General features: G+C 42.8%; 1 protein-coding gene across 5 annotated transcripts in view; it reads right to left on the bottom strand.

Annotated features, from left to right (window-relative positions):
• The window catches only part of PRUNE2 (prune homolog 2 with BCH domain), a 255,458-nt gene that overhangs the window by 38,018 nt on the left and 200,781 nt on the right, over positions 1-16,659 (bottom strand). For all 5 annotated transcript variants that reach the window (XM_032307297.1, XM_032307299.1, XM_032307300.1 and 2 more), the window contains exon 10: positions 105-184. In XM_032307297.1, the coding sequence (XP_032163188.1) occupies positions 105-184 (80 nt within the window). The remainder of the gene's footprint in view (positions 1-104; positions 185-16,659) is intronic.

Below are 16,659 nucleotides of genomic sequence, written 5' to 3'. Positions count from 1 at the left end.
CTGACATCACAAGTCAGATGCATAGGAAATGGTTTTCTCACTGAATAATGACAAGGCCTGGATATAGACAAGTGCTAAAGGAAATGAACAAATGTTCCTCTCACCAGGCCTCATGTCTGTAGCGCTGGGGCTCGGCATTCCCTCCTCAAAGGGGATGTCCATGCCTACATCCTCTGACGGCAGTCTGAAAAACAAAAACAAAAAGCAAAGCGGAGTGTGTAAAAATTGGTGTGGGATTGAATTTTCTCTGAAAAGGCAAATCAGAGTTTCCAAGATAACCTTTCAATTTGTTGAAATAAACCCAAGTATGTGTACTGAAGCCTGCATAAGTGACCCCGTTTAGAATAAAGACTTTTTTGCAGTTACTGTGAAGAAAAACCGTTGGGTACCTGTATACACAGCAAGCCATTTCTCCTACTAACTCACACAAGTAAGCACACACCAAGGGAAGAATCAGAAACAGGAAAAGCAATTAACAAAATATACTTACGGTGGGCATCGAATAATACTTTTTCAACAAAAGAGGCAACACATGTACTTTGGAGTAAAGACAGAGCTGACTTCGTATATAACTCTTCCTCTGTGTCAGTTTGAGCACATTAAATTGTCAGCAGAGGAAAGCAGACTCTGCTGCTCTCTCTTTATCAGTAAAACAGAGATACACCATCTACCACATTGAGTTGCTGAAAAATTAAGCAATAAATGTAAAGTGCCCAACATTCATAATAAGGCACCAACTGATGTTATCTCCTATCCTTTTAGAATATTTAGAGACTTGGTGTGAATTATATGTCAGTGAAGACAGTTCTGGTCATGAGATACCATCTCTTCTTTCTAAATAGTATTGAGCCCAGGACTGGTAAGCCTAGTGGAGGGGAACAAAAAAATATTGGAGAAAATTGTGACAAACGTATATGTTCTCATGGGAAGCTGACCACTGATCACAGTGAATTCCCCTTGATCTGTTTTTACCTCCTGTTCCTTGGTCAGTACATCCCCATTTATCATGAGAACCTATTTTTCTTCTTGATGCCCTCCCTGTAACTTTACTCCTCTAGGGTGAGTCCTTGTGATGTAGGCACTAATCTAAATTTAAGCAAGATAAACCTTTGCCTTAGTGTTCTAAATTTACTCTCTTCCTCTTTACTGTCGACACTTTCCTCCACTTGAATGTGGGTCTACCAAATCTGGAATTTGCTTATCTGGATGATCAATCTCCAGGCTCCAAGTCGAAGCCCTGTGTCAGCAAAGCACGATGATGAAAAAAAATTCTTGGTCTCTAGTGAGACGTAATGCTTCATTTATTTGACAAATAGGCAGTGAATACCTACTCTGTGCTGATCATATAGAGGAACAAAACAGATGAGCCTCTTTATTGTGGAGATAGGATGACGAGGTTCAACTAGTGACTATCACCCATTGCTCAGTGCTGCTCCCTGAGAGTGAATGGCCGCATGGTTACTCATTAAGCCCAAAGAGTCCTTCAAAAACACAACCTCAGGAAGTATCTTTCATCATACACTTGCTGGGGCTTCTGTCCTGTGTGTTCTCTAAAATGAATCCTGCACCCCTGGAGAAGGACAGCGGGCAAGAGGTTGGTGTGTAAATCAAAGACAAAACCGTATGCGCAGGAACAAGATTGGCGGTGTCCAACAGACACCATCCTGGGTGGCAGCAAACCAAATTATTTAGCAATAGAGGTGTGGTGGTGAACAAAGAGAAGACCTGGGCTAGGCCCAGGTTTGAAAGGCCTGGGACCCAGAGGGATGGTTTTCCAAGATGCTGCAGTTTTTCAGATTTTCTTGCAATGATTCCTTGTCATGTGAAGTAAACTGTCTGTTCTCCTTGACATACACCCTTCAGTACCTATAAAGTAGCAGACTTGAGGGGCCCCTGGGTGGCTCAGTGGGTTAAAGCCTCTACCTTCAGCTCAGGTCATGATCCCAGGGTCCTGGGATCGAGCCCCGCATTGGTCTCTCTGCTCAGCAGAGAGCCTGCTTCCCTTCTCTCTCTGCCTGCCTCTCTGCCTACCTGTGATCTCTGTCTGTCAAATAAATAAATAAAATCCTTTAAAAAAAAAAAAAAAAAAAGGTAGCAGACTTGATTTAAGAGCAGCTGGGATCCAGTCTTAGTTCTATCACTCACCGCATGTCACATGACAACTTATCTAATCTTCCTGTGCCTCAGTTTCCATACCAATAAAAGAGGGAGAATGTGTGATGCCTAAAAATAACACTAAAAGGAAACAAAGTTATCCATTATTATTGTAGTTCTTTTTGCCATCTAGTCTAACTGCCTGCTGTGTCAGCCTTGAAGCTTCATGAGGACAGGAACCATGTCTGTCTCTACTGTTATGTCTCCAGCACCTGGCAGAGGTCAATATCCAATAGATATGTGTTGAGTTGAATTACCGAGCTTGAAATTACCTAAATGTCCATGGACATTATTTCCTCTAGTCTTCTGAGTCAACCTTAAAAAACAAAAAGCCATCTTAGCTGTGCCTACTTCATTGAGCACATAAGGGTGCTAGCCTTAGCTCAAAAATAAATACGAGAGCTTTAAAATAAACGGATAGCATCAGTCTCAAATTTGTGTAGGTTTTCTGTGTGACAAGATGGATGGCCATAGAGGGTATTATGCTAAGTGAAATCAGCCAGTGAAAGACAAATACCGTATGATTTCACTTGCACACGGAATCTTAAAAACAAACAAAACAAACAAACAAACAAACAAACAGACACAGACCTATAAATACAGAGAACAAAGTGGTGGTTGCCAAAGGGGAGAGAGTCAGGGGAGGGGCAATATGGGTAAAGGGGAGTGGGAGACAGAGCCTTCCAGCTATGGAAAGAAAAGTCATGGGGATGAAAGGCCCAGCATAGGGAATAAGGTGGCATTGTAACAGCACTGTATGGGGACAGATGGCAGCTACACTTGTGGTGAACATGGCATAACACAGAATCACTATGTTGTACACTTGAACCCAATGTTGTGTGTCAACTATACTTCAATTAAAAAAAAAAAAAACTGTAGGTTTTGTTACTCTTCGTAAGTTATGGGCAACATCATGAAATAATTGAATGAATCCTAGCTAATGAATCCTAGCTATGAGGTTATAGTTGTAGGTTATAATTCTATGTTAGTACTAACAAACTGATTAGCCCTGAGAAACTTATCCAACTTTGTGATTTTATTTTATTTTATTTATTTATTTTTTAAAGATTTTATTTATTTATTTGACAGAGAGAGATCACAGGTAGGTAGAGAGGCTGGCAGAGAGAGAGAGGGAAGCAGGCTCCCTGCTGAGCAGAGAGCCCGATGTGGGACTCGATCCCAGGACTCTGAGATCATGACCTGAGCCGAAGGCAGCGGCTTAACCCACTGAGCCACCCAGGCGCCCCAACTTTGTGATTTTAAATGGAGACAATAAATATCTAATATCAGTGACTGTGGAGAATAAATATAATACACTTGAGTACTCCATAAATTACAAAGCATGGACTAAGTTTAAGGTAGTACATTCCCTCATTTTAAACATAGTGTCAGGATTAGGGATTTAACTGAAGGATGTGTCAGGGTTGGACAAAACATAACGAAGATTGCTACAAGTTGGGTATTAGCCTAGGTAAGAGAAAATTTCAGTATGGCATAAATCTCCATAGAGCCTGTAAGTGCCCTTGAACTCACTGACATTAGTGAATAGAGCCTTTTTCTCTCACCACTTTTTTTGCAACACAGAGCTGAGACCCTATTAAGAAGGTGCTGGAAAGCCACTGTTGGCATGCATGGGGGAAGGGAAGCTGAAGGTTGTGGTCAGGGGCAAGCAGAGAAGAGGGACTCCCACAAACCGTGGATATCACAAAGGCCATAGGGGCATTTTAGGAAACCCACAGGGACAGATAAGGAAAGAGGAACCAAAATAGCCTGGAGGCAAACCTGGAAGAAACGCAAATCGTGTTCATTGTAAATACTTCTTCAACCACATTCATGCCTTGGGTCCGTAAATATTTATAGAAATGACATGGCCAAGCAGAGTTGTTGGCAATTGAGCAAAATGGAGTTTTAAGATCAATAATGTAAGCCTCTCGGGATCTATTAGGTAACAAGTCAGTCCAGAGTGAAGATAAATATTTTACCTTATCCATCCATAGCCACTATTTAATTTGGGGTTTTCTGTATACAGAACGGAGCTACCAAAGAGGCTGAGGGAATTGTAAAACACAAATCCGACTCTTCTGGGGCTGACCTCCCAAAAAGATGCTCAGCTCCATGTCTCCATCTAGAGGATGGATTCGGAACTGTTTATTTGCAGAATGGTTTTATAATCCTTACTGCTCTTGACCAAATATTTCTAGCTCTTGGCCTTCTGGGTACACGGTAGAATTGTACTTTCCTGTCCTCCTTGGAAATCAGGTTGGTCGGGTGATTTGCTTTGACAGATGAAGCGAGAGTGGAAGTGGCAGGTGTGGTGTGGCAGGTGTAGGGTGGAAGAATTAGGCCTGAGCAGGAGTGTGGGTGCCGTGGGCTGCTCCCCGTCTAGATGGCTGAGTTGGCGCTCTGTCAGGCTGCAGCCAAGTGGCTATGAGAAGCAGAGGGCCCTACTTGAAGCTCATTGAATATGTAAGAAGAGAAGAATTTTTATCGTGGTTTGCCCCTAAAATGTTGAGTCTGTCACCATATCCTAATCCCGTCCATTCTGACCAGCACAGCTGGCCTCTATTACTGGTTTTGAAGGGATTATCTGACTCATACTCTGCCCTAATTTGGGAAATCCATTTCCTCTATTGTCAACCTAGGCTCCTACTGATGGTACCTATCTCGTCTGGGTTACTAAAGCACGAAAGAACATTTTAAAAAACGAGAACAAAAGCTCGGAAAGACATCAAATGCTTTCAAGTGCTTTATAAGCTTGAGTATTTATATATCATCTTTATGGTTTTTCCATCTAGAACCTTCAATTCACTTAATGTTTTTCTTTAAATTGACTTATTTAGTTAAGTAAATTTATTGAGAAAGGAACATTTGTATGACTTGTATATATAGAAACTTAAAATCACTCACCTAGAATAGTTACATAAATTAAATATAATGACAATAAAACAATGTTATTAAATTCAAGGAAGGGCTGAGTTTCTGGGCTCTGACTCTGAGACTTTCTCTCTTTGCTGAAATAAATAAATAAATAAATAAATAAGCAAAAATAAAATAAAATAATCAGAAAGTGTCTGGCAAAGTGTAATGCCATGCATCATTACAAATACAAAGAAATGCTATATAAGCCCAAAAAGTAATTAATATATTTCCAAGCTTGAAAGAAATGAAACAAAATCCCCAAGTGCAAGAAACAGTGTTACTCCAGAAAGCTGGTGAAAAAGTAGCTCACAGAATTTTAGATTGGACACAGGTTTGAGAACTCCCCAGAAGAAGTGACCTCCAGGTACTGGAAGAAAGACCTAGACCAGAATTTCTAAATAAGGCACTTATTTTAAGGAACTTAAAGGACTTAAAAGAACTTAAGGGAACTTAAAGAATTTAAAGGGACTTAAAGAACTGCCCCCTTAATGAAAACGGGATGAGAAGAAACTCTGGTCTCTGGCCTTGGAAAGCAAGTCTGCCTGGAATCTTGGGCAGACTATGAAGAGGAACCTATGAGAATTAGAGACATTACTTGTATGCCAAGCCTGTTTCAACTGATATCACCTGAATGATATAGGGAACCGAAGTCAAGAGATTCAAATTAAAATTCATCTAGAACCACTGAAGGCCTAAAGCTCTAGGGTTCCAGAAGAATCAAATGTGAAGTCTCTTGGTAGTGTTACTTTTACAATCTGGGATTCCCTGGAGATTCACTTAGGAGAAAGAAAAAATCCTCAGAAAGATGAGCTCACACCAAAAAACCAAAACAAAAAATAACAACAACAAAAACACACACACACCAAAAATCCAAACCATAAATTACACTAGGGAAAAAAAGCACTATGAGGGATTGCCATCAGATTCAGCAGACAGAAGAATTAGCAATACAAGTACCCCCCTCCCAGAAAAGGAACAGTATGAAAGAGATTCTAATGACTCAAGAATAACTTTAAAACCTTTGCTGTGAAAGCACTGAGATTTGGGGCTGTCTGTCATAGCAGGTAATGTCACTTACCCAGAGCAGCCATGTTGCTTTTAAAAGGAACATCTAACAATAATGTATGAGTGCTGACAATAAAGTGACATAAAAAAAAGTTAGAAAAATACTAACCGCAGGAAGCCAAGGATCACAATATTAAAATCAAAAGAGATAGATTTTTAGGCAGAAAAGCATTCTTAAACCTGAAGAAAGTTATTATTTTGTGATATAACGAATTACTCTTCAGGGGCGCCTGGGTGGCTCAGTCGTTAAGCATCTGCCTTTGGCTCAGGTCATGATCCAGGGTCCTGGGATGGAGCCCTGCATCAGGCTCCCTGCTCAGCAGGAAGCTTGCTTCTCTCTCTCCCTCTCCCCCTGCTTGTGTTCCTCCTTTCCCTCTGTCTCTCTCTGTCAAATAAATAAATCTTTAAACAAAACAAAACAAAAAACAAAAAACAAAACCCCAAATAACTCTTCAGAAGATGTAATCATCTGGAGCCTACATGCTTTCAACAACATAGTCCCAAAATAAAATAAAAGTTGAATATAAATTACAAGGAAAAATTGATTTCATGAGGGAAAATCTATATATACTTCTCAAGAATTTATAAATCAATCTGAAAAGATGCATAAAGATATACATCTGAACAATGTAATAGGATAGCTTGATCTAATGGACTTCACTCAATAAAAGTACACCATATTTTTCAAACTTATAGTAACTGACTATAAAGAATGTCTCATAAAACATCGGAAGTCAGTATCACACGTACCATAATCTCTGCCCTCAGGGACATACATCTAGAAACCAATCATGAAAAGATGATTTGGAAACTGAGAAACACATTTGTAAGCAGGTGACCACAAAGCTCTATGAATTAAAATTTGTGAAGGCAGCTAAAGAAAATCCTAGAGGAAAATAAACAGCTTTGAATTCAGATCTTAGAAAATAAAGTGGACTGAATTAGCTGAGTTCAACTCAACCCAAGGAAGTTGGAAAAATAACCATGCTCTTATGGGATTCAGTGCTGTTTGTATTAAATCTGTGTACCACCTCTCATGATCATGAACACCACCAAGTTGAGGAACAGTGACAGAAATGGATTCTCCAATCTGAACATGGGTACCACGTGCATTTGCTGATTTTGTGTTTCTGGTACTTGGCGCTTCTTCCTAAAAGTTAGCATTCAGTACCATGGCAGGCAAGACACCCCCTACTGGAGAACCACAGACATACAACTCTTGGACAAAATGAAATGCACCTTCATAGACCATATACAGAGAAGTAAGTACAGGCTACATTTCACATCCTTCCAGTATTTCTGAATCTAGAAGGATTTAATTTGTGTTGTAGGATTAGCCATGCCTGACACCAGGGGCTTTTCAATATGAAACGAGCAGCAAACCAAGACTCTGGTACACATGTCTCTAGCATTTCTAAACAGTAATGTTTCCCAACAGGCATATATATGCCTAGCAGTAGGCAGCAAACCTATTGGAGAATAATCATTCTTACAAGATGGACTGCTAAGAAACGTGGCTCTGGAGAGGTAGGGTAGCAGGTTAAGGTGTTCACTGATTGTTCTTTGGAGAAATATCGGATATATTCAGGAAAAATGATTATAGAGAGAGAAAGTTCCTTTATGTTAGAGTTCCTAAAATTCTCCTGGCTTCCTTCTAGTCACATAAGATCTACTGGATTGATAAAGTTGCTTTCTAGAAATGGCGATAAAAAGAAGAAAGAAAAACCAAACAAAACTTTTCATGAGGTGCCTGCCTTCCTTTGTGAAGTGCATAAATTAGCCCTTGAAAGCCCAACAGTTGGAGGACTGCCATTTCAGGATTCTTGTCTGATAAAGGAGGCTGCACAATTTAGGGTAAGAGTATTTGCCACTCTGTGAACCTTCGGCGCTTACCAAATTACTCAAACGGGAAGCAAGCCAGAGGCTGCCCTGAGGCTTCATGCTCTGCTTAATCAAGCTGATCCCAAGAAAAGGATGGGTGCTTAGGTCCACAGGAAACTGGGTTTGAGCCCATAAAATGAGGCTCTGGGCAACAATAACCTAGGCTTCCTTGACCTAGAACAGATAAGTGCTGTGGCCCACAGAAGCCAGCCAGTCAGGGCAGATAGGAAAGGGGTGATGACAGGGAAAGTAGATGACAAAGTAAGGCAGAGAAGCACTGGGCATTCACCCAAAGACTGACCTCTCTAGGGATTTTGCAGAAACCCACACACCATGCCATCTGTTCTCAGCTTCTCAGAGGAGCGGGACACAAAGCAGTCTCCTTACCCAGGGTCAGATTCTGAAACTCTGCAGGTAGCAAAGATTACTCGTAGTGCAAATGACCCTTGAATAAGTTCTTGAGGTGTTCCCTAAATTGTAATATATGTGGTTAAAATCCTTTGTGTATAAAATCATTTACAATAAATCTTACGGACGCTGAAGTTTGAGGAACACTGAGCAGGAAGAGAAGAAGGCTGTAATACCATTTCAACTGTATTCAGCATCTCCTCCACACAGACCCCGTACATCCTACATTCTCTGTGGTGGTTTTTAAAAATGTCCAGAAATTCTTTGACACTCCTTGCAAAAGTTGGAGCCCAGTTCCCCTTCCCTTCAGTTTGGGTTGAGTTTAGCAACCGCTTCTAAAGAACACAATAAAGTAGAAGTGACAGTGCGTGACTTGTAAGAGTAGGGTCCTAAAAAGCAGTGTGGCTTCCTCTTTGCTTTCTTGGGTCACCCACTGGGACAGGTCAGCTGCCATGTGGTAAGGACACTCAGGCACCCCTATGGAGAGCTCCATGTGGCAGGGAACTGAGGCTTCCAGGACAAATCCAGGAAGGAACGGAGGAAGCCTGCCCACTGCCATGTGAGTGACTCACCTTGGAAAAAGCTCCTCCAGCCCCCATCAAGCCTTCAAATGACAGCAGCCCTAGCCGGTGTCTTGAAAGCTGCTTCCTAAGAGACCCTAATCAGAACCACCTAGCTGATCACTCTTGGATTTCTGACTGACAAACTGTGAGAGAATAATGTTTGTTGTTTTATACTGCTAAAGTTTGAGATATTTTAATATACAGCACATCCCAGTGAATGTCTCTATTACCTGAGCACCCAAACCTCCAAACTAGCCTTCATTCTTCCTTGCCCTTCTTTTTAAACCATTTCCCCTCCCATCCGGTTGACCAGCCCATCCTGTAGATTTGCCTCACATCTCCTGTCCATTCTCACCAATGCCACTGATGCGAATGCATAAATGCTCAGGTCTGTTCCTTCCTTGCAGGAACCTGTTTCCCTTTTTCTTCTTCTGATTTTTACTCCCCACACCCTCCTAAGCATTTACTGAATCTCCTTCTCAATCTAACCCTCTTGTTTAAATCCCTGCAGGGATCCCCACTGCCTGAAGGAAAGGGTCATGAGGTCTTCCTGCTTTGCCCCTCCCTCCCCCATGCCAAGCGAGAGCCTCCTCTCCTCTTGCCCACTCCCTGCTTGGCTCTGCTAATCTTGTCTTCAACTACTCGGCTTGGACATCTCAGTCACCGATCTCACCCCCAACCCACACAGTTGGGTTAGGTTATAAAGCAGAAAAGCTAACTACTGAATAAACGCCTTATTTAGACGTGAAGATGCCAACTCTTCTGGAAAGTGCTTCTCAGTGTCTCATATCGGAACTTGGTGATCAAAATGCTCTACTGACAAATCACTTTTGTTAACAAGTTTAGCTTTCTTCCAAACAGAATTTAGGAATGTTACTGTCTCTTACACAAATGATATGACAAAGAAGTAACTGCTCTAACACAAGCAGGAGGAGCTCAGCTGGTGGCCTCCTGTGTCCTCCACGTCAGCAACATGAAGCTCCCCCCTAACATTAGGAGGACCAGGTTCTTGTAGAGGGTGGGGAGAAGTGGACAACTGTGGGTCTTTCGAATTGAAGCCAATCTTGGGTGTGCAGGCCAATGGCTTCAGCAGGTGGCCAAATGATGGCATCCTGGGCACCAGCCCCTCTGACCCTGCCCACCCCCCACCTCACCAGCTCAGCCCCATCTGGAATTCATCCTTTGTGGAGAGGAGGCTGCGGGTGCCTCCTGCCCTACCCCCATCCAAGGAAACAGGCTCTCAAGGCTTCCTCTCCAGCCACAAAGCAATGCACTGGGGGCACTGACTTAGTTTTATTTCCTTCCCCTCAGACGTTCAGGAGCATGTAGACTCTGGCACAGAGAATACGGATGCGAGCCTACAGAGATACTCTTCCAACTGCTGCTCAAGTAATCATATTTGCTGATCCACAGGGTGTAGTAGAGGAGTGAAGTCTGACTTCTCCAGAGCTGGGCTCAGCAGAGATTTTCTCTAAAGGGCCAGACACTAAAAGTGTTAGGTTTTGCAGACCATACGGTCTCTGTGGCAACTACTCAACTCTGTCACAGCACAGGGTGGGGGAGGGAGGAGGGGGAGGAGATAGGGGGTCTGGGGGGGGGTGTAGTGGCAGCCATAAGGAATATGTAAATGAAGGGGTGTGGCTGCGTTGCAATAAAACTTCAGGGACCAAAATAGGTGGCCCTACTGGACTGGACCTGGAGGCGACAATTTGCTGAGCCCTGTGAAAACAACTTGAGTAAAATTTCATTTCTCAAAGTTGGAGGGAAAAAAAAACACACATACATATATAAAATTGTGAAGTTTTAAGGTTTTGTGCAAGTAGCACAAAATTAAGTGTGAGTATAAAGAGTATAAGCTGAGGTAGTTTGGGGCTTTATTTATTAAAATGATAAATAAATGATAAATGCAGATAGCTTTCAACCAGCTATTCCAATGGCAGGAATACACAGAGCAGAATATTCACAGATGTACACCATGACATATGTAAAAAGATGTTTACTGTAATAAAAAATGTGTTTTTTTGAGTAGTATGAATTTGATAGTGATATAAACACGAGCTAGTTGAAATTCTCCCTAATTACTGCTGGCCCAACTGTACGGTTTTCATCTCCCTCCCCCACTTTATGTTATCTTGTCACTTTCAGTTATTAAAATCCAATTCAGTTTAGAGCTGCTCATTTCTCATCTTAAAATCTTTCTCCAAAGCTAATGTCAGGGAACTCAGGATAGGGAGGCTCTTCCCTCCCTCCCCCCTCCCCCCTCCTCCTCATTTTCCTCAGATGTCTTAGGTCCAGAAGGGGTGGGGTGGGTGGGATCCTGCAGTGGGCGCTGGCAGAGCCTGGGCTGCACTTCTACTGCCACGCCTCTCCCCAGCCAGGTTGGGAGGCAGCTCGGTTCTCTCTAAAGCCCCAGCCTCTGCTTCCTTGAGGGTCCATGGGCTCTCCCCCTGCCTTCTCCTTTGGTACCAGAGACCTGGCTTGACTTCATTTTCTTCATTCTGTCCTCAGCTCCTGGCACTGCCTTTGGCTGGGGACTTTTCACCTTGAGTGGCATATTAATACACTGTGGAGGTCGCCATCACAAAGAACACAGCAGATTTCTCCCAATTCTGGAAACTAGAAGTCCAAGAGCAAGTGGTCAGCCAAGTTGGTTTCTTCTGAGGGCTCTCTCCTTGGCTTGGAGATGGCTATTTTCTCCCTGTGTCTTTACATGGTTTTCACCTTTATGTGTGTCTGTGTCCTTATCTCCTCCTCCCCTTCTTTTTTTAAGATTTTAATTAATTTAAGAGAGTGAGAACGAGAGAGAGAAGGTGAAGGGGGGAGGGGCAGAAGAAGGACAAGCGGACTCTGTGCTGAGCCCGCCTCGAGGCTCACTCCCACAACACTGAGATCATGACCTGAGCTGAAATCAAGAGCTGGGTGCTTAATTGACTAAGCCACCCATGCACCCCTAATCTCTTCTTATAAGGACATAGACCATATCAGATTAGTGTCCCATTCTTAATGATCTCACTTCAATTTAATTACGTGTTTAAAGACCCCCATCTCCAAATACTAGGGATTAGGACTTCAACATAGGAATCTGGGGCAGGGATGGGTAACAATTAAGCCCGTAACAGGTGGGGTGCTACTGAATGACTCAAGCCCACCCTGCCCACCAAGCTCACCCTACCCCACCCTGCCGTGACAGTGCAGGTCACTCTCTGCCACCTTCGTCAGGGCACACACCCAAGTCCACTGCCTATGTAGACCTCTGACTGGGAGTAAGAAGACGGTCTCCCTTGTGGAAGGTTTTCTCAATCTCTACCCGATTCTGTTGCAGCAGCCCTCAGTTGGCTTTGGAGAGGCAGAAAGGGACTCCCCCCACTATTCCTAACCAACAATGACTTTTGAAAATTCCCTCACACTTCTCCTCCCCAATCTTCCACTCATATGGGCTGGGGTGAAGGCTGACCTTGGCAAAAGTGGGTCAATTTTTAAGAGGCCTTGGGGGAAGCATCCAATCCAACTGCTGAGAGCACCCTACCATCTCTTTCTTTGGGAAATGGAGTACTGTGCACCACTGTGCCCTAAGCTTTGGATCCAAGTTGTCCATTCACTGACTAAAGGAAATTTCTACTTAAGTAATTTATTTTTTTAAATAATATGAGGAATAATCTAAATGCCCATTAATAGATGAATAATTGAATATAACATGAAATTCATCATGGTATATCAATATAAAAAAAATTTCTAACTTACTGACATGAAATGGCACCTCAGATATATTTCATAAATAAATATATTTAATAAATAAATCAACTCACAACATGGTATGTTTAGAAATGACAGCATTCGTATAAAGTTATAAACATTTATACATATTTTGGGGGATAGATAATACCTAAAGGAACAGAAATATACTATTAATTGCAGCTACCCATATGGAGTAGGTATGGGGAGAAAGGAGTTCTTCTGTGCTGTTTCAGTTTTTAAAACACAAGCACGTGCCACATTTTAAAATAAAGAGGTAATTTAAATATAATTAGATGCTGTAAGAGTTTCTAGAAATCTTCTCTTGGGCAAAGTCAAGTTAACATTAGAAAAATTAAGTGCTCAGTAAGGAGTAATTGAGCTGTTTATCAGTAGCACTGTTCTGCTGTCACATCCCACTGCCATGTTACCAGGATCTTAATGTTTTCCAAAATAAAGTGTAGGAGGCAGCAGGCATAAACGAAAACACGAACCGTCAGCATCACGGAAGAAAGGCGGAGAACACCAGCCTCCCAGCAGCCTCCTGGGATGGGGCTGCCACCGCCCCCTCTGGTCGCATGTCTCTCGTATTCGTTTATCCTCACAAGTACTTCCAAAGGTCTGGTCTGTGCAAGCAGCGGGGATATGAAAATAGCTAAGACACAGACACGCCGCCCACCTTTTATGGGACCTGCTGAGTCATCTTTTGCTGCAGGTCCGTTCTCATTTATTTAATTCTACCTTTGTTTTATAGTCTGTATCTGACCTCTGCCCTTGTCTTTTCACTTTAGCTCCTTTGACTGCTGCTCTGTTTTCCTAGTGTTGTTGCTTTTTTGTGTTTTAGTCTTGCATTTTGTTTCCTTAAAAAATAATTTTTTTTCTCATTGAAAATTTCTATCTGAAATTTTCTATTTATTTAAATTTCTATTAATTTTCAATTTATTGAAATTTCTACTTCTATCTGAAAATTTCCCTATTTCCTTTATGTTCTTTTCCTTAACGAAAAAGAAAAAAAACTTGATTCCACATTGCATCTCTCTGCCTTCACAAGTCTTTATACTTTTGTGGAGGTTTTGTTTTCTGGTTTTTTGGGGTTTTTTGTTTGTTTTTTAGATTTTTTTCTCTCTCTCTCTCTTTTTAAAAAAGATTTACTTATTTCAGAGTGTGATCACGAGCAGGAGGGAAGGGTAGAGGGAGAAGCAGACAGCCCTCTGAGCAGGGAGCTTAATGTGGGGACTCGATCCTAGAACCCTGGGACCACGACCTGAGCCACCCAGGTGCCCAAGTCGTTATGCTTTTGACATTAACACTGATTTGGGGTAGCAACTCTCTAAGTCACTGTTGTTTCTGGTTCTCAAATGAAGACACTGAGGCAGAAAACAGAGTCATTTCCTTCTAGATGGGCCGTCAGATCCTAAAGTGTCAGTTGGTACTGTGCTCTCCATAAAAACCCAGGGGGCGGGAGCCCTACCGGGCAGCCTGCACCCGGGAGCCCTTGTTGAATCAATAACCTGATGGGTACTCCACTGTTCTGTGCCTTTCGTAACACTAACCTATTTTCATTTTCTGGATTTCCTTCCTGATGGTTCAATGTTTCCTTGCTTTCCTCCAACATAAAGTTCCTTTATCTTTTCATTCCCACCAGTACTGGCTATGAATGACAAGGGAGTCACCTCTCAGACCCCAGTGACCCCAGGAAGCAGGCTGTGGCAAGATACGGGCAGATTTCTGGAATCCGCTCTTGCAATCAGTTTCCCACGAGCTCAGGCCCGTGCCCGACAGGGACACAAGCTTAAACGGACACACGGGAAGAAGCGGGACCTGAGCGTTCCAAATGGGCCCAGTGGCCAAAGAGACATGGAGGGGCCGCTTCTTGTCATCTTTTTAAGCCACTGCTTCCCGAAGCCTGTGCCCATAGGAGAGATTCCACAATCTACGGAAAAGGGCCTTGTGCCAGGGAAGTTTGGGAAACCCATATATTATACCCTCCTCTTGAGACTTTATAAGGCACGTGAACCTGTCATAGATTCTGAGCTGTCCTACAGAAAATAAATCTGCTTGATTTTGTGTACCTCACAAAGGTAAACTAAAGAACCGTTTTCTTCCCTTCCTCTTCTTTTTAACCCTCTCTCTCTCAATATGTTCACGCAAAACAAAATTTCAGCAGCACAGCTCTGAGACCCAACCCAGCGTGAGAAGTAGGCCGCTCCACACATCTGGGACAGCATCTACCAAAAGCCTAGCAAACTTTGCCACAGTTATTCCTCCTCACTAGCAGCTGAGGCAGACAGCCTGCCTTTGAGCAGCTCTGACCTTTTGAAAAGTGGGACCTTCATATATACAAATGAAGTATTACTCACTCATAAAAAAGAATGATATCTTGCAACGACATGGACAGAGCCAGGGGTGTGAAGGTCAGACAAAGAAAAGTATCTATGAGTTCACTCACATGCGAAATGTAAAAAACAAAACAAACCAAAAAAAGAGACCGGCAAAAAACCACTCTTAAATACAGAGAACAAATGGGTGTCATTGCCAGGGGCCGGGGTGGGGGGGCGGCGATGAGTGACAACGGGTGCCCTTACGGTGATGAGCACTGAGAAATGAAGGAATATGAAATCATTATATTGTATGCCTGGTGTCCTTATAAGAAGAGGAGATTAGGACACAGACACACACAGAAGGTAGACCACGTGAAGACAGGGAGAGAGCAGGCCCCTCCAAGCCAGGGAGAGGGGTCTCGGAAGAAACCAGCCGCACTCATACCTTGATCCTGGAGTTCTAGCCTCCAGAATTGGGGAAAAAAATTCAAATTTTCTCACTGAAGCCACCTGGTTTATGCTACGTTGTGACGTCAACTCAAGCAAACACGTATAGTATCTGATCTCCTTCCCCCGCACTCCTAGTTTCAAGGAGAATCTTAGGTCTGGAAGGGCTTATCAGGTCCTCCATTCAACCCATCTCCTAGAAAGCCCTTCTACTGCTGCCTGACAGATTTAGAGGGAACGAGAGAAGCCCTAGCGAGGCCCCTCGAGACTGAGACGATTCCATCACCTTTACTTACACATGTCCCACTGCATTGTATAATTACATTCCGTGAACCTAACTGACAGGATTTGATTAATTTCATACTCTCCGGAGGGACGTTTTCCGGTATCTGCACAGCTACGCCAACTTCACAGGGAGATCTGATACATTTAGCTATTTCTTTAACCTTGGTATGTCTTTATTGTGAAATGTACACAGCTATTTAGGGAGAAAATGTGCTTATGCTTTTGAATAATCGTTCACAGAATTACAGCATTATGTGGGATTCCCGAACTCTTCCATCTATCACTCCCCATTCCCTCCTTTCCATGCTAGTGAATAACAGTTAGTACCGGGAGAGAAAATGAACAGCCCAAGACCATTCACCTACCCCCCGAGCTAGTTAGAAACAAGCCTTGAGCTTATAAACTCGTAAGTACACGAAAAACGTGGTGACAGCCTTTTTATGCCAAATCTTGTCTCTGGCCTTGTATCAAGGACATGATCTTTGATCACCCCTGAACTTAGCCCAAGGCACAGAGAAAACCTCCCCATGGCTAGCCACAGATGGGGTTTTGCTGAATCCCAAGCTTTCTCTTTTTCATTTATCAATACTAGCCTTCCCATGGATCAAAAATCTACAGCTGTCTTCTCATCTCCCTGTCACCTGCCCTCCTAACCTACCTCTCACACAGCTGCTCTCTCGAGATCACACCAGGCTGCCTTCACGCCTGTTTTATTTTAGGAAGCGCTATTTCCAGAACTCTCGATTTCATCAACGCTTCCTGGATCTTTCTGGGAGTTGGACGTAGAAAAAAGTATTAGCTAAGTAACGATTTTATTCCTCTTTGAATAAAAGGTTCTCTTGCTTCATGGGCAGTGGTGGCTTTCTAAATGGCGGCTTCCACAC

The sequence above is a fragment of the Mustela erminea genome, chromosome 12, assembly GCF_009829155.1.
Source record: "Mustela erminea isolate mMusErm1 chromosome 12, mMusErm1.Pri, whole genome shotgun sequence".
Classification (NCBI taxonomy): Eukaryota; Metazoa; Chordata; class Mammalia; order Carnivora; family Mustelidae; genus Mustela; species Mustela erminea.
This window is presented reverse-complemented; position numbering and strand designations above follow the sequence as displayed.